General features: G+C 43.0%; 1 protein-coding gene across 1 annotated transcript in view; it reads right to left on the bottom strand.

The window, feature by feature from the left end:
- Window positions 1-26,312, bottom strand: part of SMIM24 (small integral membrane protein 24) — an 86,304-nt gene that overhangs the window by 4,709 nt on the left and 55,283 nt on the right. The window contains exon 3 of the mRNA XM_073543920.1: window positions 22,121-22,156. Within this exon, the coding sequence (XP_073400021.1) occupies window positions 22,121-22,156 (36 nt within the window). The remainder of the gene's footprint in view (window positions 1-22,120; window positions 22,157-26,312) is intronic.

Here is a 26,312-nt window from a genome sequence, read left to right as displayed (position 1 = left end):
ACTACTGCATCATCCTTTTCTGTGGCCTCCCTGCTAACACCATTTCACCTCTCCAGTCCGTCCTTAACTCTGCTGCCTGAATAATTCATCTCTCTCGTCGCTACTCCTCCACTTCTTCCCTCTGCAAATCTCTTCACTGGCTCCCACTCTCTCAGCGTATCCAATTCAAATTACTAATACTGACCTACAAGGCCATCTATAACCTGTCTCCTCTATATATCTCTGAACTAATCTCCCGATATCTTCCCTCACGTAATCTCCGATCCTCCGAAGACCTCCTTCTCTCCTCCACACTTATTCGCTCCTCACCCAACCGCCTCCAAGACTTCTCCCGAAGAGCCTTCATCCTCTGGAATTCCTTGCCCCAACACGTCCGGCTATCAACCACACTCAGATCCTTCAGATGGAACCTGAAAACCCACCTCTTCAGGAAAGCCTACAGCCTGCAATGATCCCCACGGCCTCCTCACCACTACTGGAGCTTCCGCCTCACCATCACTGGAGCTGCTGCAACTCCCCAACCTACTGTCTCCTTCCCCACCATCCTGTAGAATGTAAGCCCGCATGGTCAGGGTCCTCACTTCCCTCTATATCAGTCTGTGATTGTTAGTTTCTTTACTGTAAGTGATATCTGTAATTTGTATGTAACCCCTTCTCATGTACAGCACCATGGAACCAATGGTGCTTTATAAATTAAAAATAATAATGATGTATAGGGGAACTCTGGGGGACATCACACTGTGTATAAGGGAGCTGTGGGCCCATCATTCTGTGTATAGGGGAGCTGTGGGATCATCATACTGTGTATATGGGAGCCGTGAGATCATCATAATGTGTATAGGGGAGCTGGGAGATCATCATACTGTGTATAAGGGAGCTGTGGGCCCATCATTCTGTGTATTGGGGAGCTGTGGGATCATCATACGGTGTATAGGGAAGCTGTGGGCCCAGCATACTGTATATACAGGCGTTATACATGGGGACATTATTAAATGTTAAGTGGGCACTTAAACATTATTGTTATAGGGGCTCTCAGTATTGTGACCATCAAAGTTGCACATGGAGTATTATTACTTTCTAGGGACAAAATTTGGAGGGCAGATGCACAGGAAATTAATATTTTCTAGGGGGCAATTATGTATAGGGGAACTCTGGGGGACATCATACTGTGTGTAAGGGAGCTGTGGGCCCATCATTCTGTGTATAGGGGAGCTGTGGGATCATCATACGGTGTTTAGGGGAGCTGTGGGATCATCATACGGTGTATAGGGGAGCTGTGGGATCATCATACTGTGTATAGGGGAGCTGTGAGATCATCATACTGTGTATAAGGGAGCTGTGGGCCGATCATTCTGTGTATTGGGGAGCTGTGGGATCATTATACAGTGTATAAGGGAGCTGTGGGCCCAGCATACTGTATATAAAGGCGTTATACATGGGGACATTATTAAATGTTAAGTGGGCACTTAAACATTATTGTTATAGGGGCTCTCAGTATTGTGACCATCAAAGTTGCACATGGAGTAATATTACTTTCTAGGGATAAAATTTGGAGCGCACACGCACAGGAAATTAATATTTTCTAGGGGGCAATTTTACCATCTAGAGAGCACAAAGTGGCACAATGATGGCATTACTATATGGGGCAGTAAGAGGCAGCGTTGGACTGGAGCACCTTGGACCCACCAGAGAAAATAATTCTTGGGGCCCACTATGTAGCTACATAGAAATAAATACAATACCACCAATTGTGTGGTAAAACACGCTACTATCAGGGTATAATATAAGTTAGCACACATCTTAATTATGTAGCAGGAGTTGGGGTAGCCGCCCTCATAGATTATAATGTAGTCCCCTCATAAAATATAATGCAGCGCGCTCATAGAATATAAAGTAGCCCCCTCATAGAAAATAATGTACTCCCCTCATAGAATATAATGTAGCCTCCCTCATGGAATATAATGCAGCCCCCCTTATAGAATATAATGCAGCCCCCTCATAGAATATAATGCAGCTCCCCTCATAGGGTAAAATGCAGCACCCCACAAAATATAATGCAATCCCCTCATAATATATAATGCAGCCCCATAGAATATAATATATCACCCTCATAGAGTATAATGCAGCCACCTTCATATAGTATAATGAAGCCCCTCCACAGAATATAGTGCAACTCCCTTATTAGGTATAATGCAGCCCACCATCGAATATACTGTAGTCCCCCTCATAGGGCATAATGCAGCCCCCCTCAAACAGTATGATGTAGCTCCCCAGAATATAATGTAGCCCCCTGGGACAATAATACAGCCCCCCCACAGAATATAATATAGCCCCTTCATTAAGTATAACGCAGCCCCCTCATAGGATATAATGCAGCCCCCCTCATAGGGTATAATGCATCCCCCCTCATAAGGTATAATTTTGCCCCCCTCCACCCCAACCTGGTCCTCATCACCACCTCCATCATTGCCTTCTCACCCACCACCCCAATCATTGCCCATTCCACCACCTCCATCATTGCCTCCTCCCCACCAACATGTCCTTTCCACCACTACCATCATTGTCCTTTCCACCACAACATCATTGCTTTCTCCCCCATCAACCCATCATTGCCCATTCCAACACCTCCATCACTGTCTCCCCCCCCACAGCCATCATTGCTTTCTCCCCCACCACCCTCATCATTGTCCATTTCAGCACCTACATCATTGCCTCCTCCCCCACCACCAACATTGCCTTCTCATCCACCACCACCATCACTGCTCTCTCCATCACCGACATCATTGTCCCCTTCCCTCATAGTGCACCCTATTCACATCCATACACTGAAAACTATGGATGTGACATGGGATGAGGAGAAACAATGAATATTTCCAAAATAAGGGGTAAATGTAACACTGAGGGGGCAACAATGGATGATGAAATTAACTAAAGCTACCAGTGCCAGGAGGCATATAAGACAGAGCTAGAGCCAATACACACAAACAGCACCATACACACAGCACCGCACCACTCTATCACATACACACAGACACACACATACACAGACAGACACACACGCAGACAGACACACACAGCACCACATACCTCTCCGCATGATCCCCGCAGCCGCAGCACATCCCGGCAGCTTTCTCTCTGAAACAGCGTGCTGAATGATGACGTCATCCAGCTGCGCTGTGTCAGACAGGAAGCGCCGGGAAGGAAGCCACATCGGATCCCTGCAGCTCCGCTCCGCCCAGGGTAAGCCGTCCTGCAGGGGCCCCACCTCCGGCTTTACATATGGGCAGCATTAACCTCAGCCTGCGGCTAACACTGCACGCTATTAAAGTGAAATGATATTCACTCCTCTTCACGTCCATGGTGGCGTGGGGAAGCGTGAATATTCATTTCTTTTTAGCAGCGGAAACGGAATCCTGTCTCCAGCTGTTGCTCCACTGGCACTGGGTGGGCCTCCCTGAGTCAGGGGCCCAATAGCTGCTGGGTGTGCCGCTATTAGCGACACACCACTTGTTGGGTCCCCTGGAGCAGTGGGGGCCTTAGGCAGCTGCTGGCCAGTATGCCAGCAGGTGTCAGTGCCTGGGCCCTCCAGGGAATCCTCTGGTTCTCCAGTGGGCCAGTACAACCCTGGTAAGAGGAGCTCTGTTTTTATACCACACAGTAGGTGCAGTAATAGGGACACATACAGCTGCAGCAGCTCAGTATTGGGGTATCGGCAGGATGAGGAGTTTGTGCAGGTTGGGAATAAATTTGCACATGGACACATGAGAAGCAATGGGATGAAACTGAAAGGGAGAAGATACAGATTAGATATTCTAAAAAAACCTTTTTGACAGTGAGGATGATCAATGAGTGGAGCAGGTGGCCACGAGAGGTGATGAGTTCTCCTTCAGTGGAAATGTTCACAAAGAGGCTGGACAGACATCTGTCTGAGATGGTTTAGTGCATCCTGCATTGCTGAATTGAGCAGGGGGTTGGACACGATGACCCAGGAGGTCCCTTCCATCTCTAACATTCTAAGATTTTATGATTCTACATGTGAACGGTGCTGGAAATGTGAGAAGTCAGATGTGTCTTTGTTGTAATCTCTGCAGATGTGTCCTGGCTGGAGAAGTCGACATGTCAGTCTGGGCCAGATTGAAAAGACAGGCAAATTGAACGACTCCATAAGAAAGGACAAAACAGGAAAAAACGAAGGAGGAACAGCATCCAATCTGGGTGAAAAAAATCAATTCCTTTATTCAGCCATCAGTACTGATGGCTGAATAAAGGAATTGATTTTTTTCACCCGGATTGGATGCTGTTGCTCCTTCGTTTTTTCCTGTGAGTTATGGTTCCTGTTGGGTCCTGGGACTTTTGGAACATGCATCCTAGTAAATAATCTATGTGCTGTTGGCTGCATCTGCTTTTTCCATAAGAAAGGACGTCATCTGTAAGTTACTATCTGTAACTATACAGTGATCTCTATATGTTCTGCAGGACTGGTATCTACTACTATATGTCACCATATGGCGATAATATCAGTGCTAATCTTTGTATAGAGATTTATTTTCAATAGCAGTGCGGTCATCTCCTGAGGTTCCCCTATACCACCGTAGTTATAATCATGATTACCTGGTTGGGGGCCACAGGCGGATACAGACAGAAAAGGGCCCATGTGCAAGAACAATATATGGGCCCTTTGCAGCCCAAGAGCTCCTAAAAATGCAAAATTGCACTTTTTTGGAGGGAGAAACGGGCCCCTTACCTCTTGCGCCCATGCGTGGCCACGCAGGTTGCACCAATGATATGTCCGCATGTTAGGGGCCCACTCAGATGTTTTGCCCCCCTGAGCTGAACCCCTTGGCTGCGACTCTGCATACTACCCTTAAACAATGCAGGTCTGCAAACCATAGGTCCTTCTCTCTTTCTGTACTTCCCAATAACTGCTTAAACAAAAACTGAGTTCCTTTACCCATTTAACTCCTCCCACAATGGACTGAACTCTAATGGTTAACTCTATCTAAAGGCTAACTAACTGCTGCTAGTCATATTATATTATTATAAGATCTTCAAAGAGGGTGTTGACAGCTTTTTCCACATCTAGATGCTGAAATGTTTGCCTATTCTTCTTTAGATGTAAATACTTATGTCCCCCCCAAAAATTGAGAAAAGTATTCAAGGAGTGATACCTTTATGGGCTAACCATAGAAATTATATTTGCAAGCAAGCTTTCAGGGCTCAGAAGGCCCCTTCATCAGACTAGATTACAAGTGATCACACCTGAGAATGTGTGAATGATGGCACGTCGAACGCGTGCCGCTTTACGGCATGCGTCGCGATGCACCCGACAATGGGGCGGAATGGCAGCGTTAACGGACTGCGTTACACCGAGTTATACTGCCTAATGTGAACCCAGCCTAAGCAATTCCTAATGCTTGGATGCTCGTTTCAAGTAACAAGTATAATGTGAGTCAATGGGAAATTTGAGCATTTTTCAGGCAAACCATACAAGGAGGCCTGGGGAGGAAGTCAAAATGGTGAAATGGATGGACAAAGTGCTTAATGGAAGGAGAACAGCACGGGGAAGACCTCTGGAAGCATTTCTGAATCCCAGATCACTGCTGAGAATAATGTTACAACACTTTTACTCCACTTTAAGGACTGACAATAAAACATTCAAAATCGACGATAAAATGGAGTTTACAGGAAAAAAATGTTAATAAACATTTTTTCCTGTATTATGACTTGTATATAAGGCAACATTTAAAAAGGATTTAAAAAAATAATAATAATTTAAGTAAACCAAAATTGAAATTTTTATTAAAACATTTGAAATTTCAGTGTAATTTATGAAGGAAGAGGGACTCAAATACATCCTGTATTAGACATAAAGGAGGGCCTCATACACATTCTGTTCAAATTGTCATGTAGTGGTACGCATAGACTAAGCGCAAAGTCTGACAAAAATTGAAAGCAGGGTCATCCAGACACCCTTGAAAGCACCAACCGTAGTGCCTCATTTAAATATTGTGAACAAAGTGTAGTTGTGGTACTCCTACTCTCCCCAAGGCTCTACATATAGTGCAAAGCCAGAAAAAAAATATAAGGAGGGTCATCCATACAACCCTGAAGGCACCAAATGCAGTGCCTCATTAAAATATTAAGAAAGTATAGTTGTGGCACTTCTAAAGTCATAAAGACTCTGCAAACAATTTGCCTTCCCTATTGTCATTTTCTTCTAACCGTAGCTGCTCTTAGTTTACTGCACTACACAGCATTTCTTCCTATCCCTCTTGGAACAAGCAGAGTGAGAGGACACAATCAAGAAATAATGTTGAAAAGAGCTCCTCGGAGTGTCCTAGTATGGGATCACCGGTTTCCTGGGACTCAACATGGTGAGAAGAAGGAGGATCAGTGTAAGGATTAAGAGATCCAGGCTGCTGGCTAGTTTGACTGGACCGTGTGGAAGACTGGGTGGTGCTGGCAAGCATGCTGAAAACATCTGCTAAATAAGTGACCACCTGTTTACACTGGTGTGACTTCAGAAGTGGAGTTCTGTGCCTGCATGCAAAGTGGAACAGGAAGCTATGTGTCGTGGGGCATGATTGATCCACTCCCATGCTTATTGGTTGGTGAGATGTTCTTTTCCTGAAATTCTGTGCTCTTTTTCTCCACACATACTTTTGATCATTGTGTCCAAAGAGTTCTATTTTAACCTCATCGGTCCACAGGACTTATTTCCAAAATACACCAGACTTGCTTATAGGTTCTTTTGCATACTTCTAAAGCTACATTTTATGGTGAGGACACAGCAGAGGTTTTCTTCTGATGACTCTTCCATCAAGGTTATATTTGTTCAGATGTCTCTGAACAGTAGAACAATGTATCACAACTCCAGAGTCTGCTAAATCTATTTTAAAGTCTTTTGCAGTCAAGTGGGAGTTTTGATTTGCCTCTCTAGCATTCCCATGAGCAGCTTTCACTGAAATTTTGCTTAGTCTTCCAGACATTATCTTGACCTCCACTGTTCATGTTAACTGCCATTTATTACTTACATTTCAAAATTGAAAAGGGCAACTTGAAAACGCTTTGCTATCTTCTTATAGCCTTCTCCTGCTTTGTAGGCCTCCATCATTTTTATTTTTAGAGTGCTAGGCAGCTGCTTAAAAGAACCCATGGCTGCTGTCTTTTGGCATAAGATTAGGGGAGGCTGGGTTTTTATAAAGCTGAAAAATTTGCATCACCTGACCCTTCCTAACGATGATAGTGAACAAGCTATTACCCTTACAGGCTAAATTCGGTCTGAAACCTTGGTCATAGTCATCTAAGAACATAAATCTCCAAAGGTGCATCAACCCATTTTTCCAAAAAATTGAACTTTGATCTCATCTGACCAGAGCACCTGCTTCCTCAAGCTAGCTCCCATAAATTGCTTTCTACAAACTGCAAACGGGACTTTTTATGTCTTGCTTTCAAAATTTGCTTTCATCTTCACATTCTTCCATAAAGGACATATTGATACATAAAGATTCCTCAGGGGAGTCTTAGTCGTTGAGTTGGAAATCATCCCACCATCATAGCACCAAGTCACCACTGGTCTTTATCTCAAGACCACTGTGTGGTGGTAACAGGCATGGCGCTTGTTTCCACCGCATAGTGGTCTTGAGTTAAAGACCAGCGGTGACTTGGTGGGAGGATTTCCCACTCAACAACTAAGACTCCCTTTACAGAGAAGAAACGCATTGGGAGCAGTGAAACTTGCATCTGACCATACCCTGATTGTATCATGGTGAAAATAGAACTGTGTGATGGGCTGTGTCAAACCAGATTATTTAAACAATGAAACTGGGAAAAAAGCGCAATAGGGTCTTAACTAGTATTGAGCATTCCGATACCGCAAGTATCGGATATCGGCCGATATTAGCTGTATCGGAATTCCGATACTGACTTCCGATACTTTTTTCATATCGGATACCGGAATCGGAAGTTCCCATAATGCTATGAGCCCGCTCGCTTTGATTCAGCCAATGGGAATCCTCAGAAGTGTGGGCACATCCTGTTAGGCATGTTAACTATTGGCATGGCTGTGATTGGCTGCTGAAATGACGTCATCATGATGTGCGGTCTGTGCGCATCATGATGCGCGGTCTGTGCCGACTGCGGGGGGACTGTGGTGACTGTCGGGGGTCTGTACGGGCCTCTCGGGGGCCTGTGCCGGCTGCCGGTGGTCTGTATGGGCCTCTCGGGGGCCTGTGCCGGCTGCCGGTGGTCTGTATGGGCCTCTCGGGGGCCTGTGCCGGCTGCCGGTGGTCTGTACGGGCCAGCCGGGTGCCTGTGCCGGCTGCCGGTGGTTTGTGCGGGCCTGCTGGGGGTCTTGTGTGTGTGCAGGCATCGTCCGATGGGACTACAAGTCCCATCGGGCGATGCCTGCTACACTGACAGTGATTGACACATTAGCCAATGATGGGACAGTAGTAGTCCCATCATCCGGCTAATGTGTTGAATGTAAAAAAAAAAAAAGCATACTACATACATATATACATACATACTACATATATACTAAATTCATACAACATACATAGTACATACATGCTACACATATACTACATTCATACATACATACTACATACATGCTACATATATGCTACATTCATACAGCATACATACTACATACATGCTACATATATACTACATTCATACATACATACTACATACATGCTACATATATACTACATTCATGCAACATACATACATACTACAAACATACTACATATACAGTATACTACATTCATACAACATACATACATACATACTACAAACATACTACATATATACTACATTCATACAACATACATACTACATACATGCTACACATATACTACATTCATACATACATACTACATACATACTACATATATACTACATTCATACAACATACATACATACATACTACATACTGTACATACAACATACATGATACATATATACTACATTCATACATACATACTACATACATACTACATATATACTACATTCATACAACATACATACATACTACATACTTGCTACATATATACTACATTCATACAACATACATACATACTACATACATGCTACATATATACTACATTCATACAACATACATACATACTACATACATGCTACATATATACTACATTCATACAACATACATACATACATATATAGTACATACATACTACCTACATACTACATGCTACAGACATACAACATACATACATACATACTGCATACATACTACATAATACATTCATACAATACATACATAGACATACAGTACATATAACATAGAGTACATACTCACCATCACTTGTCACATTGTTCCCCGAAGCCAGTATCATCTAAGGAAAAATATGAAAATAACAAACAAGCCATATACTTACCCTGATCCGCAGAAATCCACGAGGGTCCCACGCCTATCTCCCGTGGAGAGCAGCAGCATCAGCTGATGCGACCGCTCTCTACGGGGCTCAAGGAATCCAGTGTCGGGAGGTAGGTATCCTTCCGCACTGTATTCCTCCGCCACTGTAAAAAAATAGTCCCTAGTCTCACTTTTGGCATTGCTGTGTGAAAAAGTTCCCACGCAGCATTTGCCATAAAGTGAGACCAGGGACTATTTTTTTACAGTGTTGGAGGAATACAGTGCGGAAGGATACCTACCTCCCGACACTGGATTCCTTGAGCCCGGTAGAGAGCGGTTGCATCAGCTAATGCTGCTGCTCTCCACGGGAGATTGGCGTGGGACACTCACGTGTGGATTTCTGCAGATCAGGGAGTATATGGCTTGTTTGTTATTTTCATATTTTTCCTTAGATGACACTGGCTTCGGGGATCAAAGTGACAAGTGATGGTGAGTATGTACTCTATGTTGCATGTACTGTATGTCTATATGTATGTATTGTATGAATGTATTGTATGTAGTATGTATGTATTGTATGCAGTATGTATGTTGCATGTCTGTAGCATGTTGTATGAATGTAGTATATATGTAGTATGTATGTACTATGTATGTATGTTGTATGTAGTATGTATGTTGTATGCATGTAGTATATATGTATGTTGTATGAATGTAGTATATATGTAGTATGTATGTAGTATGTATGTATGTTGTATGAATGTAGTATATATGTAGTATGTATGTAGTATGTATGTATGTTGTATGAATGTAGTATATATGTAGTATGTATGTATGCTGTATGAATGTAGTATATATGTAGTATGTATGTACTATGTATGTACTATGTATGTATGTTGTATGTAGTATGTATGTTGTATGAATGTAGTATATATGTATGTTGTATGCATGTAGTATATATGTAGTATGTATGTAGTATGTATGTATGTTGTATGAATGTAGTATATATGTAGTATGTATGTATGTTGTATGAATGTAGTATATATGTAGTATGTATGTATGCTGTATGAATGTAGTATATATGTAGTATGTATGTACTATGTATGTATGTTGTATGTAGTATGTATGTTGTATGAATGTAGTATGTATGTATGTTGTATGAATGTAGTATATATGTAGTATGTATGTTGTATGTACTATGTATGTATGTTGTATGTAGTATGTATGTTGTATGAATGTAGTATGTATGTTGTATGAATGTAGTATATATGTAGTATGTATGTAGTATGTATGAATGCAGTATATATGTAGTATGTATGTACTATGTATGTACTATGTATGTATGTAGTATGTATGTTGTATGAATGTAGTATGTATGTATGTTGTATGAATGTAGTATATATGTAGTATGTATGTATGTTGTATGAATGTAGTATATATGTAGTATGTATGTAGTATGTATGTATGCTGTATGAATGTAGTATATATGTAGTATGTATGTACTATGTATGTACTATGTATGTATGTTGTATGTAGTATGTATGTTGTATGAATGTAGTATGTATGTATGTTGTATGAATGTAGTATATATGTAGTATGTATGTTGTATGCATGTACTATGTATGTTGTATGTAGTATGTATGTTGTATGAATGTAGTATATATGTAGTATGTATGTAGTATGTATGTATGTTGTATGAATGTAGTATATATGTAGTATGTATGTAGTATGTATGTATGCTGTATAAATGTAGTATATATGTAGTATGTATGTACTATGTATGTACTATGTATGTATGTTGTATGTAGTATGTATGTTGTATGAATGTAGTATGTATGTATGTTGTATGAATGTAGTATATATGTAGTATGTATGTTGTATGTATGTACTATGTATGTATGTATGTTGTATGAATGTAGTATATGTAGTATGTATGTAGCATGTATGTAGTATATATGTATGTTGTTTGAATGTAGTATATATGTATGTATGTAGTATGTATGTATGTTGTATGAATGTAGTATATATGTAGTATGCATGTTGTATGTATGTACTATGTATGTATGTTGTATGTAGTATGTATGTTGTATGAATGTAGTATATACAGTATGTAGTATGTATGTAGCATGTATGTAATATATATGTATGTTGTATGAATGTAGTATATATGTAGTATATATGTATGTTGTATGAATGTAGTATACATGTATGTATGTAGTATATATGTATGTTGTATGAATGTAGTATATATGTAGCATGTATGTAGTATGTATGTATGCTGTATGAATGTAGTATACATGTATGTATGTATGTAGTATATATGTATGTTGTATGAATGTAGTATATATGTAGTATGTATGTAGTATGTATGCTGTATGAATGTAGTATATATGTAGTATGTAGAATATATGTATGTTGTATGAATGTAGTATGTATGCAGTATGTAGTATGTATGTTGTATGAATGTAGTATATATGTAGTATATATGTAGTATGTATGTAGCATGTATGTAGTATGTATATGTGTAGTATATATGTTGCATGTAGGTAGTATGTATATATGTAGTATGTATGTAGTATGTATGTAGTATGGTTTTTTTTGTTTGTTATTTTACATTCAACACATTAGCCGGATGATGGGACTACTACTGTCCCATCATTGGCTAATGTGTCAATCACTGTCAGTGTAGCAGGCATCGCCCGATGGGACTTGTAGTCCCATCGGACGATGCCTGCACACATACAAGACCCCCGGCAGGCCCGCACAGACCACTGACAGCCGGCACAGGCACCCAGCTGGCCCGTACAGACCACCGGCAGCCGGCACAGGCCCCGGGAAGGCCGGCACAGGCCCCCGAGAGGCCCATACAGACCACCGACAGCCGGCACAGGCCCCCGAGAGGCCCGTACAGACCACCGGCAGTCGGCACAGGCCCCCCGAGAGGCCCATACAGACCACCGACAGCCGGCACAGGCCCCCGAGAGGCCCGTACAGACCACCGGCAGCCGGCACAGGCCCCCGACAGGCCTGTACAGACCCCCGAGAGGCCCGTAAAGACCACCGACAGTCGGTACAGGCCCCCGAGAGGCCCGTACAGACCACTGAGAGGCTCGTACAGACCCCGCCCGCACACACAGACCTGCACAGTGTCTGCCCACGCTCCGCCCACACTCTTCCCCCCTCCCGAACAGGCTGTACAAGGCAAGAAAGGTGTTTATTTAATTCCGATATTTCTGTCCCATTGACTTGAATGGGACTTCCGGGATCGGAATCGGCGATACTTGATACTTTTTTTAGATCGGCCAATCCGATCCGATATTTTTCAGTATCGGGTGGTATCGCTCAACACTAGTCTAAACTGGTATCAAAAAGGTGGCAAGAAAAGGGATCCATTCACCTTATATGGTGACTACAGAGCAACATGTAACTGGCATGACATAGATATCAGCTACTGCAAGGACATCGGTCACTGTAAGGACCAAACAATGCAAAACGATCGGGAGGGAAATGTCACTCCTGCGCAACTGCTGATGAATCCATAATGGTTTCCAACGGATAAAATTTATTCATAAAATAGGTTTACAGGGTCAATGTTTCACGTCACCGTCAGACTCGGGGCCTGCTGTTCCGCCCTCAGCCACTAGGAGGCGACGGACTGTCACGCCGCCCTCGGGCTCGGGGCCTGCTGTCCAGGCCTCGGCTACCAGGAGGCGCCGGACTGACATGTCATCGTCGAATTCAGGGCCTTCTGTTCCGCCCTCAGCCACTGTGAGGCGCCGTGGCTCGCGCCCGAGTAATGGCGGCAACAGTGAAAGGGCTTCTGCGCAGGCGTCTAGTGGACACAGACTCCGCTCCTCTGTCAGTCATGAAGGGGTTGGTGCATCGTCATCAGGTCTGGTCCTGGGGGCGGTCCTGATGACATCATCAGCCCGGGAGCCTGTGAGGGATGACCTGATCCCTCAAATACCTTTGGACTGGGCTTGCAAGCCGCCGGATATATTCTTGGTTCCCCTGCATGTTACTGTGTGAATTGCTGTTGACTGACTCTGACTTTTGCCTGGACTTCTGACTCTGCTTCTGCCTAACGATTCTGTACCTCTGCGACTCTCCTGGTTTATGACTCTGACTTTGGCCTGGATTCTGACTCTGCTTCTGCCTAACGATTCTGTACCTCTGCGACTCTCCTGGTTTATGACTCTGACTTCGGCCTGGATTCTGACTCTGCTTCTGCCTAACGATTATGTACCTCTGCGACTCTCCTGGTTTATGACTCTGGCTTCGGCCTGGAATCTGACTCTGCTACTGTCTACTGTTTTTGTACCGTTGCTGCCTGACTGGTTTAGTCTCGGATATCATTGCCTCTGTGTCCTGTATTGGAACACCTTTCTGGCGACCGTCCTGCTCTGGTCATTGCTCCTAGTCAGACAGTGCCTCCTGGGCTCTGCTATAAATCCAGATCCCTGTATAGGGGTAAAGGGTATCAGTGTTTCTCGGGGTGCTGTCTGGCTGCAGTCCAGACCGCAGGCAGACGTCACATTATATCCGGCCCAAAAAAATAAAACTGCTCTTGTGTCTATACTTAACACATATAAAAGCAGTTTTCCTTACCTTTTTTTTTTCTTCCTCCTGACTGAGCTGATTCCTGGCCCAAACACCTGTTACATTGCACAGCCTGGAAGGCCACTCTCAGGCTCAAGCATGCTGCAGCCTGGAAGCTTCAAAGAAAATGCTGGCTGTTGGAAATCCACATTCCTGGAGCATCGCCCCCTGGACAGCGCTGGGGGTCAGGTATTGCCCGCAAAAGCGGCCAAACTGTTGTTACCAGTTTCCCTTTCTTTTGCTAAGAAACGTCTGTGTGTGAAGGCTTATGTGGATTGTGGTGCTGCCGGCAACCTTATGGATTTTTTATTTGCTAAGAGTCTGGGTGTACCTCTGCTAAAGCTTAAAGTGCCTATTCAGACTATTACAATTAATGGTACATCTATAGACCAGGGAGGCGTGGAATTCATTACTGACAAAATTTCTATGTCAGTGGGGACATTACATAACGAACAAATGTCATTTTTTGTTATACACAATTTATCAGATCCAGTTGTGTTAGGCATGCCATGGTTGCACCAGCATAATCCAGTTATTGACTGGCGCATAGGTGATATCGTGCGCTGGAGTCCACGGTGTCAGAATCACTGTATGTCACTGTCAGTGAACCAAGTTAAAATTAAAAACCCCTCCATTCCATATGCATTCGGAGATTATGAAGATGTCTTCTCCATAGTGGAGTCTGAGAAACTACCTCCTCATAGAGAGTACGACTGTCCTATAGACTTGGTCCCTGGTGCCCGTCTCCCTAAGGGGAGAATATTCAACCTCTCGGGTCCGGAGCGTGTACCCATGAATGACTACATAGCAGACAGCCTACGTAAAGGCTTTATTAGACCTTCCACCTCACCTGTAGGAGCTGGGTTTTTCTTTGTAGAAAAAAAAGATGGTGGACTCAGACCATGCATCGATTATCGTGAGCTGAACGCAATTACTGTAAAAAATCAGTACTCGCTCCCACTCATTCCTGATCTGTTTAATCAGCTACTGGGAGCCCGCTGGTTTACTAAACTTGACCTCCGGGGGGCATATAATCTGGTCCGCATAGGAAGCGGTGACGAATGGAAAACGGCCTTTAATACACCTCTTGGTCACTTTGAGTACCTTGTAATGCCGTTCGGACTCAGTAACGCACCTGCCGTATTTCAACACTTTGTCAATGACATTTTCAGGGACATTTGTGGGGTGTATGTCGTCGTGTATCTGGATGACATTTTGATTTATTCGGCTGACCCTGTGACACATGCTCAACACGTCCGTTCGGTATTGCAGAGACTGCGAAAAAACTCCTTGTATGCGAAATTAGAAAAATGTGTTTTTTTTGCTGAAGAGGTACAGTTCTTAGGATACATGGTCTCAGGCAAGTGGTTTCGCATGGACCCTGCCAAGATTCAACCCATTAAGGATTGGGTGCAACCCAAATCGCTGAAAGCGCTGCAGCGGTTTTTGGGATTTGCGAATTATTACCGCAAGTTTATCAGGGGTTTCTCTGAGATTGCCAAGCCACTCACGGACCTTACCCGAAAAGGGGCGGACGTGACTAATTGGAATCCTGAGGCAACCCGAGCTTTTTCTACACTAAAGGAGTGCTTCGTGGCCAACCCGGTGTTGATTCAACCAGACTTGGACCACCCCTTTATTGTTGAAGTAGATGCCTCCGAAGTCGGAGTGGGAGCAGTGCTCTCGCAAGGCACTGCATCCCTCACTCAGCTTCGCCCATGTGCATTTTTCTCCCGCAAATTCTCTGCCACGGAGGGAAACTATGACGTCGGTAATCGGGAATTACTGGCGATCAAATGGGCCTTCGAGGAATGGCGCCACTTCCTCGAAGGTGCCAAACACAAGGTCACTGTTATTACAGACCACAAAAACCTAACCTACCTAGAGTCAGCTAAAAGACTAAATCCCAGGCAGGCTAGGTGGGCCTTGTTTTTCTCCAGGTTTGATTTTATAATCACCTTCCGCCCCGGGACTAAAAATGTGAGGGCAGATGCCCTCTCTCGCAGTTTCTGCCCCACACAGACCGAGGACTGTGAACCAGTCCCAATATTGGCTAATGGAATTGTCGTGTCGGCAGTGTCTTTGGACCTTCTGGAGGAGATCCGTAGGTCTTCAGAGCAAGTTCCTGACACTACGCCCCCCAAAAAATTGTTCGTTCCGGCTAACCTTCGTCTGCAGGTTCTAAAAGAATCGCACGACTCTGTCCTGGCAGGCCATCCGGGTCTCAATAATACCACCAGGTTGGTAACTAGGAACTTTTGGTGGCCGACGGTGGTCAAGGACTGTAAGGACTATGTTTCAGCGTGTGAAGTCTGTGCCCGCGCCAAGTCCCTCCATAGTCGCCCTGCCGGCTGGCTTCAGTCCTTGCCCACCCCTGAGAGTCCATGGACCCACATCCCCATGGATTTCATTACAGACCTGCCGCCATCAGATGGGAAAACTTGTATCTGGGTGGTGGTAGACAGGTTCAGCAAGCAGGGCCATTTTATTCCCCTGTCTGGGTTGCCTAACTCTGAGACTTTAAGTAAGTTGTTTATCCTGCACATTGTACGTCTGCACGGCGTTCCGGCAAATATTGTGTCCGACAGGGGTACCCAGTTTGTCTCGAAGTTCTGGAGGGCATTCTGTAGACGCATTGGTGTGGAGTTGTCCTTTTCTTCGGCATACCATCCCGAAACTAATGGTCAAACTGAGCGTACTAACCAAGCTCTGGAACAATACCTCCGCTGTTATGTGTCAGGACATCAGACCGATTGGGTGGAACATCTGCCATTGGCTGAGTTCGCCCTCAATAATCGATATCAAGACTCCATTAAAACTACCCCTTTCTTTTGTAACCTTGGACTACATCCGCGCTTTGGGTCGTTTTCGGCCAGGATGTCGGAGCTCCCTGGGGTGGAGCAAAATATACATCGGCTAAAAACGATTTGGTCTGAGGTTAATTCAAATTTGAAAGGGGCTCAGGTTAGACAGGCTTCGGCTGCAAATAGACGACGATCTAAGGGGCCGCACCTGGGAGTTGGCGACAAGGTTTGGCTCTCTACAAAAAATATCAAGCTTAAGGTACCGTCCGCCAAACTAGGTCCCAGGTTCATCGGCCCATACGAAATTATCGAGGTGGTTAACCCAGTAGCCTTCCGCTTAAAACTTCCACAGTCATTCAAATTGCCTAACGTATTCCACAGGTCTCTCCTCAAACCTTATCGTTCTCCCATTCACCCTGTTCAGTCCCCTCCTCCTCCTGTTTCGGTTGGGGGAGCTCTGGAGTATGAAGTCCAGGGTATCCTTGACTCCCACCTTGTGAGGGGCTCAGTACAGTATCTGGTACACTGGAAGGGCTACGGCCCAGAAGAAAGGTCCTGGGTTCCTGCGGGGAACGTCCATGCCAAGGCATTAATTAGGAGATTTCATCTTCTTCACCCTGACAAACCGGGTTTTGAGGGTCCGGAGGCCCCTCCTGGAGAGGGGGGTACTGTCACGTCACCGTCTGACTCTGGGCCTGCTGTTCCGCCCTCAGCCACTAGGAGGCGACGGACTGTCACGCCGCCCTCGGGCTCGGGGCCTGCTGTCCAGGCCTCGGCTACCAGGAGGCGCCGGACTGACATGTCATCGTCGAATTCAGGGCCTGCTGTTCCGCCCTCAGCCACTGTGAGGTGCCGTGGCTCGCGCCCGAGTAATGGCGGCAACAGTGAAAGGGCTTCTGCGCAGGCGTCTAGTGGACACAGACTCCGCTCCTCTGTCAGTCATGAAGGGGTTGGTGCATCGTCATCAGGTCTGGTCCTGGGGGCGGTCCTGATGACATCATCAGCCCGGGAGCCTGTGAGGGATGACCTGATCCCTCAAATACCTTTGGACTGGGCTTGCAAGCCGCCGGATATATTCTTGGTTCCCCTGCGTGTTACTGTGTGAATTGCTGTTGACTGACTCTGACTTTTGCCTGGACTTCTGACTCTGCTTCTGCCTAACGATTCTGTACCTCTGCGACTCTCCTGGTTTATGACTCTGACTTTGGCCTGGATTCTGACTCTGCTTCTGCCTAACGATTCTGTACCTCTGCGACTCTCCTGGTTTATGACTCTGACTTCGGCCTGGATTCTGACTCTGCTTCTGCCTAACGATTCTGTACCTCTGCGACTCTCCTGGTTTATGACTCTGGCTTCGGCCTGGAATCTGACTCTGCTACTGTCTACTGTTTTTGTACCGTTGCTGCCTGACTGGTTTAGTCTCGGATATCATTGCCTCTGTGTCCTGTATTGGAACACCTTTCTGGCGACCGTCCTGCTCTGGTCATTGCTCCTAGTCAGACAGTGCCTCCTGGGCTCTGCTATAAATCCAGATCCCTGTATAGGGGTAAAGGGTATCAGTGTTTCTCGGGGTGCTGTCTGGCTGCAGTCCAGACCGCAGGCAGACGTCACACAATGCATTTTGAGGCCACACAGGACTTCTTCATCAGGACAGAAACCTCACACAGTGTAAGGGACACGGCACATATTTTTGTGATGCGTAGATGACTACAAAATATTTTACATATATACAGTTGAAATCAGAACTGTACATACACTATAGAAAAAGACACATATACAGTACATGTTTTTCTCAATATCTGACATGACATCAGAATAAACCTTTCCTGTTTTAGGTTAATTATGATTGCCATAATAATAGATATTTGCCAAATGCCAAAATAATGAGAGAGAATGTTTTAAGACATTTTTATTACTTACTGCAAAGTCAAAAGTTTACATAGACTAAGATTACTATGCCTTTAAACAATTCTGGACTGCCCATTTGATGATGTCATGTGTTTGGTAACTGTTTTTTGGCAACATCTGAGTTAATTAGAGACACACCTGTGGATGCATTTTAATGCACACCTGAAACGCACTGCTTCTTTGTGTAGCATCATGGGAAAGTCTCAAGAAGTCAGCCAAGATATCAGTAAGAGAATTGTGGACTTGCACAAGTCTGGGTCATCCTTGGTTATCATCATCTATGCAAACAATCATATGCTAGTTCAAACAAGATGGGAATGTCCGGCCATCAAACCACTCAGGAAGGAGACAGCTTCTGTGTCCCAGAGATGAGTGAGCTTTGGTCCGACATGTGCATATCAACTCAAGGACAAAAGCAATACATCTTGTAAAGATTATGGCAGAAGCTGGTAAGATTGTGTTAATATCCACAGTGAAACGAGAACTGTATCAACATGGGCTGAAAGGCCACTCTGCCAGGAAGAAGCCATTACTCGAAAAGAAACTTAAAAAAGCCAGATTAATATTTGCAAATGCGTACAGGAACAAAGACCTTAATTTTTGGAGACATGTCCTGTGGTCTGATGAAACTAAAATTGAACTTTTTGATCATAATGACCATCGTTACATTTGGAGGAAAAATGGAGAAGCTTGGAAACCTAAGAACAGTATCCCAACTGTGAAACAGGAAGGTGGCAGCATCATGTTGTGGGGTTGTGTTGCTGCAGGAGGGACTGGTGCACTTTACAAAATAGATGGCATCATGAGAAAAGAAGATTATGTGGCAATACTGAAACAACATCTCAGGACATCAGCCAGGAAGTTAAAGCTTGGGCAGAAATGGGCCTTCCAAATGGACAGTGACCTGAAGCATATTGTTAAAATGGTAACAAAGAGGCTTTAGGATAACAAAGTCAATGTTTTGGAGTGGCCATCACAAAGCCCTGATCTCAATTCTATTGAAAATTTATGGGCAAAGCTGAAAAGGCAGGTGCAAGGAAGGTGACCTACAAGCCTGGATCAGTTACACCAGTTTTGTCAGGAGGAATGGGCCCTAATTCCGACCAACTATTGTGAGAATCTTGTGGAAGGATATCCCAAATGTTTGACCCAAGTCATTCAGTTTAAGGGCAATGGTACCAAATACCAATGAAATGTATGTAAACTTTTGACTTTGCAGTAAGTAACAAAACTGACTTAAAACATTCTCTTTCTCTCATTATTCTGGCATTTGGCAAATATTAATAATTATGGTAATCCTAATTGACCTAAAACTGGAAAGATTTATTTTGATTTCATGTCAGATATTGAGAAAAACATGCAGATGTGTCTTTTTATATATGTAGTGTATGTAAACTTCTGGTTTCAACTGTATGTAGTGTTTTATTTGATTAGTGATAAAAAGTTGTTTTAAGCTACCACACAATGCTATAGCGGATTCTCTAATTACTACTCTTCTTGGGATGTCAGTTTAGGTGGACAGTCCTGTCTTGGTAGGCTTGCAGTTGTGTCATACTCCTTGTATTTTTGGATCATGGAAATGAACAGTTCTCCATGAAATGTTTAGAGTTTGGACTATTTTTTATAACCTAACCCTGCTTTACTCTCCTCCAGAATGTTATCACTGGTCTGGTGTGTTCCTTGATTTTCATGATGCTGTTTTCCCCTAATACGCTCAAATAAATCTCTTCACTTCAAAGAACAGCTGTAGTTATACTGGAAAGAAATTACACACATGTGGGTTCAATTTACTAAGTATGATTGTGACAAGAACTGGAAAGATAATGAGCGAAAAGCAAAAAACACAAATATTCTGAACTAAAAAGTAAAAAATAAACTGCAAATAACTCATAAAGGTAATAATAATGAGGGTATTTAGTAAACATAATTTTGATCAAAATAATGTACAAGCAATTGGCGTGATTGCTTGTACATTATTTTGATCAAAATTATGTTAACTAAATAGCCTTATTATTATTACCTTTATGCATTATTTGCAGTGTATTTTTTACTTTTTAGTTCAAGATATTTGTGTTTTTTGCTTTCTCTGGTTAATGGTCATGTGTCAATATGCACTTACATTGTGCATACACATTAACTTACTTTTCAGTTCAGATTCGTTTTTTAAAGATAATGAGTGCAATAGGGTCTTATCTGGGTTAAATAGCAAAATAAAAGCAAAGGATATGCTCACCTTCAAGGGTTGTGAAAGTCACAACTAGTGATGAGCAAGTATATTCGTTGCTCGGATTTTCCCGAGCATGCTCGGGTATCCTCCAAGTATTTTGGCATGCTCGGACATTTAGTTTTTGTCGACGCAGTTGCATGATTTACGGCTGCTAGACAGCCTGAATATATGTGAGGATTCCTGAACAAACAGGCAATCCTCACATGTATTCAGGCTGTCCAGCAGCTGCAAATAATGCAGCTTCTTTGACAAAAACTAAATCTCCGAGCACGCCAAAATACTCAGGACACCCGAGCATGCTCGGGAAAACCTGAGCAACGAGTATACTCGCTCATCACTAGTCATAAGCCGTCTGCTGGCTATGTAAATTGGCTGTTGTAGATCGACAGGAAAAGATGGCATGTGTTGCTCAAATGAAGTGGAATAAACCCGCGCTGCCAGTAGTATAAAATGCAATAGGAATTCATGGGGTATGAACGCGGTTTTATTTATCAATGCGTTTCGAAGCACATCTGCTTCTTCCATAGGATGGTGGTTCATCCTGAGGAAGAAGCAGATGTGCTTTGAAACGCTTTGATAAATAAAACTGCATTCATACCCCATGGATTCCTATTGCATTTTATACTACTGGCAGCGCGGGTTTATTCCACTTCTCTCCGGCTACACAATTTACTAACTATGTGACTTCTGGAGGCAATTATTCAAGATTTTATTTAGGAGTATCAGACTACGGGGGTCTGAATGCAAATGTATGTCACAAATGTACGCCAGGAGACCTCATTTTCTCTAGTGTTTGGGGACAAGGAGGTGGCCCTCAGCCAGCGTGTCCAGATGTTACAATAGACCCCAAAAGACTTGCAGCCCTAATTGCAGTAAAAAGTGGTCCTACAAAGCATTGACTCGGGGCAGATTACAAATGCACGCCACAATTTTCAGATTTATATTTTTAAAATAATTTATGAAAACTATGTATCATTTCCTTTCCACTTCACATATACTTGCTACATTGTGTTGGTATATCACATAACATCCGAGTAAAATACATATGTTTATGGGAGTAACATGAAAAAATGTGGAAAAGTTTGCAGGTTATGAATACTTTTTCAAGGCACTGTGTGTACACTGCACATTCATAGTCATGATTGTATGGAACTATACAGTATTTTAATCTCATCCTACAAACAAATCTTTTAGACCATTTTGCTTTACCTTTCTTTTTTGCTTTCTTCCTCATCATTGTTCTTCCTGTAAAAAAATAAAGCATGTATGTTTAGAATAAACCAGTAAATGTTACTATTTTCTAACTTAACCACTTGCATTCTAATGATCAATGTTATACATCACAGTGGTATATTCTTAAAGGGAAGGTGCAGAGATTTATATTTTTGTATTAATAATTATTGATTGTATACCGTAATCAATTATTTCCCAGACAACTGAGGGCTGCCATTTGCATTTCCTAGTATGTAACAACACTTGTACACCTCAACTATGGCAGCCTCTGTACATAGGAGTCTGTGGTCCCTGTCCGACCGCATCTCCCACACAGTGACTGCCTCCTACTGTGACATAGGCATGTTCATGCTCTGTCCGCTTCTTTTTTTTGGGGGGGAGGGGGTGGAGCAGATAGAACTTCTGCTCGGGAGCCCTTTGATTTCTATGTACATCCATAGTGATACCACATAGAGTTTTGTATTTAATGCCCATCTTGGTGATACTCCTCCCCAGAGCTGTGTATTTACCCCTCAGCTGGTGAGGTGGGGTTTACCACACCCCAGGGAATTTTTGTTCGGCTGCCATTCATTGAAAAATGCTGGTATGAGGATACGTGTCTCACTAGCTTCCATCCATTTCCTTGTCAACAGGATGTCATCAAGGCCTCTCTCTTCTGGCCACGCATAACAGAGCTAGCTGTCGCTTAGTGCAGTCTTGGCCTTGCTGAACCCCACATCACCACTCATGTAATTCTTTCTACACATTTTCAAATTTTGAAAACTTCTTTATTTTTGCACAAATTTATAACTGAGTTTCTGTTTGTTCGTGATACTTGTGGGTGTCAAAAATTTGTTATACTCATGTGTAATCAATCGCCAATAAGAAAACGATTAAAACAAACGTGATCTTTGCATTTTCTGTAAAAATAAGAGATTTCTAAACACTGGGGTATAGGAAACCCCACATCACCAGTAGCGTGACAAAAACCCCACCTCACCAGTTGAGGGTTAATGCCCATTACATTACACCACCGCTCCCATAGAAGTAGACAGTGCAGGGTCACACATTTCCAAGGGAGTAATAGTGTAATTCGTGACCCTGCTCTGTCCACTAATATGGTAGCAGTAATATAAAGAGTGACCCTGCTTAGTTCACTTCTATGGCAGCAGTGGTGTACTGTGTCTACTACTATGGGAGTAGCAATATAGTGGACAGAGCAGGGTCATATATTCCACCTCTCTCCCCATAGAAGTGGATGGAGCAGGGTCACACATACCTAAGTGAGTAGTAGTGTAATGGACAGCCGATCTGTCCACTTCTACGGGAAGCAAAGAAGAAGAAAAAAAACTATCATATAGCCCAAAAAATGAAAAAATGTAAAATCTTTATTGTCATATTTATATCAAAAACAGATGAATGGGGAGAAAAATTAAGTACATAAGTGCAGTACAAAGTACAGGATACACAGTGCAAGCTGTGTCAACTAGTAAATATACTGCTCAAAAATCCTAGTACATTGTGTTGTTTAAGTGTTCCCTTTATTTTTTGAGCAGTATATATTACATTTGGCAAATAATCATCACAGTATTATATAGAATTTACAGACCAATAGCCCAGAATAAATACCAAACGGTATGGTGCCAATTAGTGATGAGCGAGTATACTCATTGCTCGGGTCTCCTCAAGCATGCTCGGGTGGTCTCCGAGTATTTTGGCGTGCTCAGAGATTTAGTTTTCGTCGCCTCAGCTGCATGATTTGTGACTGCTAGACAGCTTGAATACATGTGTGGAATGCCTGTTTGTTAGGGAATTCCCACATGTATTCAGCTTGTCTACAAGTCACAAATCATGCAGCAGAGACAACAAAAACTAAATCTCAGAGCATGCCAAAATACTCGAATATCACCCGAGCATGCTCGGTGAGACCCAAGCAACAATGCTACTCACCCATCACTAGTGCCAATTAACAGGTAGAGTAAACCAGTATTGTAGTCAGGGCATGAGGGTATACAGCGGCACAACAAGCATACTCATTTTAAAGTAGTTAATACGTACCTGGTGGAGACACCACAAAGTAGAGGGCACAGCAGCACATGCGTCCGCCCCGACGAGTGTTTTGGATCTGCCTTCGTCACTTTTATGGGAGCATTGGTATAATGTGTGACCTCGCTCAGCCCACAGAGAACAAACAGTATAATTTCCCTCTGACACACCTTCCACTACAGACAACCAACCAGATGGATACCCAACTTGGATTATCCACATTTCCAAAAATTATTATCACACACCACTAAAGTGGCATCAATTTCCACAGAGCAGAAATAGTATAATGTCCTTCTGACACCAATTCCACTACAGTCAACCCAGCAGATGGAGACCCAACTTGAAGCCTCCACATTTCCAAAAATTAATGTCTCATACCACTAAAGAGGCATCAATTTCCACTGAGTAGAAACAGTATAATAGGCCTCTGACACACCTTCCACTACAGGCAACCCACCAAATGGAGGCACAACTTGGATTCTGCACATTTCAAAAAATTATTGTAACACACCACTAAAGTGGCATCAATTTCCATAGAGTAGAAACAGTATAATAGCCTCTGACACCCCTTCATTAAGGCAACCCACCAGATGGGACACAACTTGGAGTCTCCACATTACAAAAAAATATTGCTGCAAACCACGATAGTGGCATCAATTTTCACAGGGTAGAAACAGTATAATAGGCCTCTGACACACCTTCCACTACAGGCAACCCACCAGATGAAGGAAGACCCAACTTGAATTCTCCACATTTCAAAAAATTATTGTCAGACACCACTAAAGTGGCATGCATTTCCAAAGAGTAGAAATAGTGTAATAGCCCACTGACACCCCTTCACTACAGGTAACCCACCAAATGGAGACACAGTTTGGATTCTGCACATTTCAAAAAAATTGTTGTAACACACCACTAAAGTGGAATCAATTTCCACAGAGTAGAAATAGTGTAATAGCCCACTGACACCCCTTCTATACAGGCAACCCATCAGATGGACACACAACTTGGAGTCTGCACATTTCAAAAAATTATTGTCACACACCAGTAAAATAGCATCAATTGCCAGAGTAGAAATAATATAATGGCCCTCTGACACCCCTTCCACTACAGGCAACCCACCAGATGGAAACCCAACTTGGATTCTCCACATTGGACTCTCACTCCTTGAGAATGCCACACAGGCGAAATGTGCGTTGGAGCTAGAGGATCACTGACTGTTGGTATTTATCCCTTCTTATGTATTTTCTATGCACTTTATTTTAGACTTAGTCTATGTATGTATTGCACTTTAAGAAGATTATGTGTTAGGGACTTACCATGACTATTTTCTATAATCAGTTTTTCTTACTATGCATTTGATATATTATCATCCCGCTACTATGGTATTAATCATAATAATAATAAATTTTATTTCTATAGTGCTGACATATTCCGCAGCACTTTAATCATGTTATCTTTTGTCAGTTTCCCCTTGTTTTTAATATTGTAATCAATAAAATATTTTATGAATTTTCTACTTTTGGACTGTTGTCAGTATATTCACCTTATTGAGTAGGTTTGCTGTAACAATTTGTCTGGTACCATGTGCTCCCTTTTGTCTCTGTAATCCACCCTCCCATGGCATCCTCCTGTGCGATGACAATCCAGAACTTATTCAAGTTCTTCTCACCAAATTAGAATATCATCAAAAAGTTAATTTAGTTTAGTTCTTCAATACAAAAAGTGAAACTCACATATTATATAGAGAGTCATTACAAACAGAATGATGTATTTCAAGTGTTTATTTCTGTTATTGTTGATGATTATGGCTTACAGCCAATGAAAACCCAAAAGTCACTATCTCAGTAAATTAGAGTACTTTATAGCACCAGCTTGAAAAATTATTTTAAAATCCGAAATGTTGACCTACTCAAATGTTCGTTCAGTAAATGCATTCAATACTTGGTCAGGGCTCCATTTGCATCAATTACTGCATCAATGCGTCGTGGCATGTAGGAGATCAGCCTTTGGCACTGCTGAGGAGTTATGTAAGCCCAGGTTGCTTTGATAGCAGCCTTCAGCTCGTCTGCATTGTTGGGTCTGGTGTCTCTCATCTTCCTCTTGACAATACCCCATAGATTCTCTATGTGGTTAAGGTCGGGCG

This window comes from Dendrobates tinctorius, unplaced genomic scaffold, assembly GCF_039654945.1.
Source record: "Dendrobates tinctorius isolate UK_male_01 unplaced genomic scaffold, ASM3965494v1 ptg000011l, whole genome shotgun sequence".
NCBI classification, from domain to species: Eukaryota; Metazoa; Chordata; class Amphibia; order Anura; family Dendrobatidae; genus Dendrobates; species Dendrobates tinctorius.
This window is presented reverse-complemented; position numbering and strand designations above follow the sequence as displayed.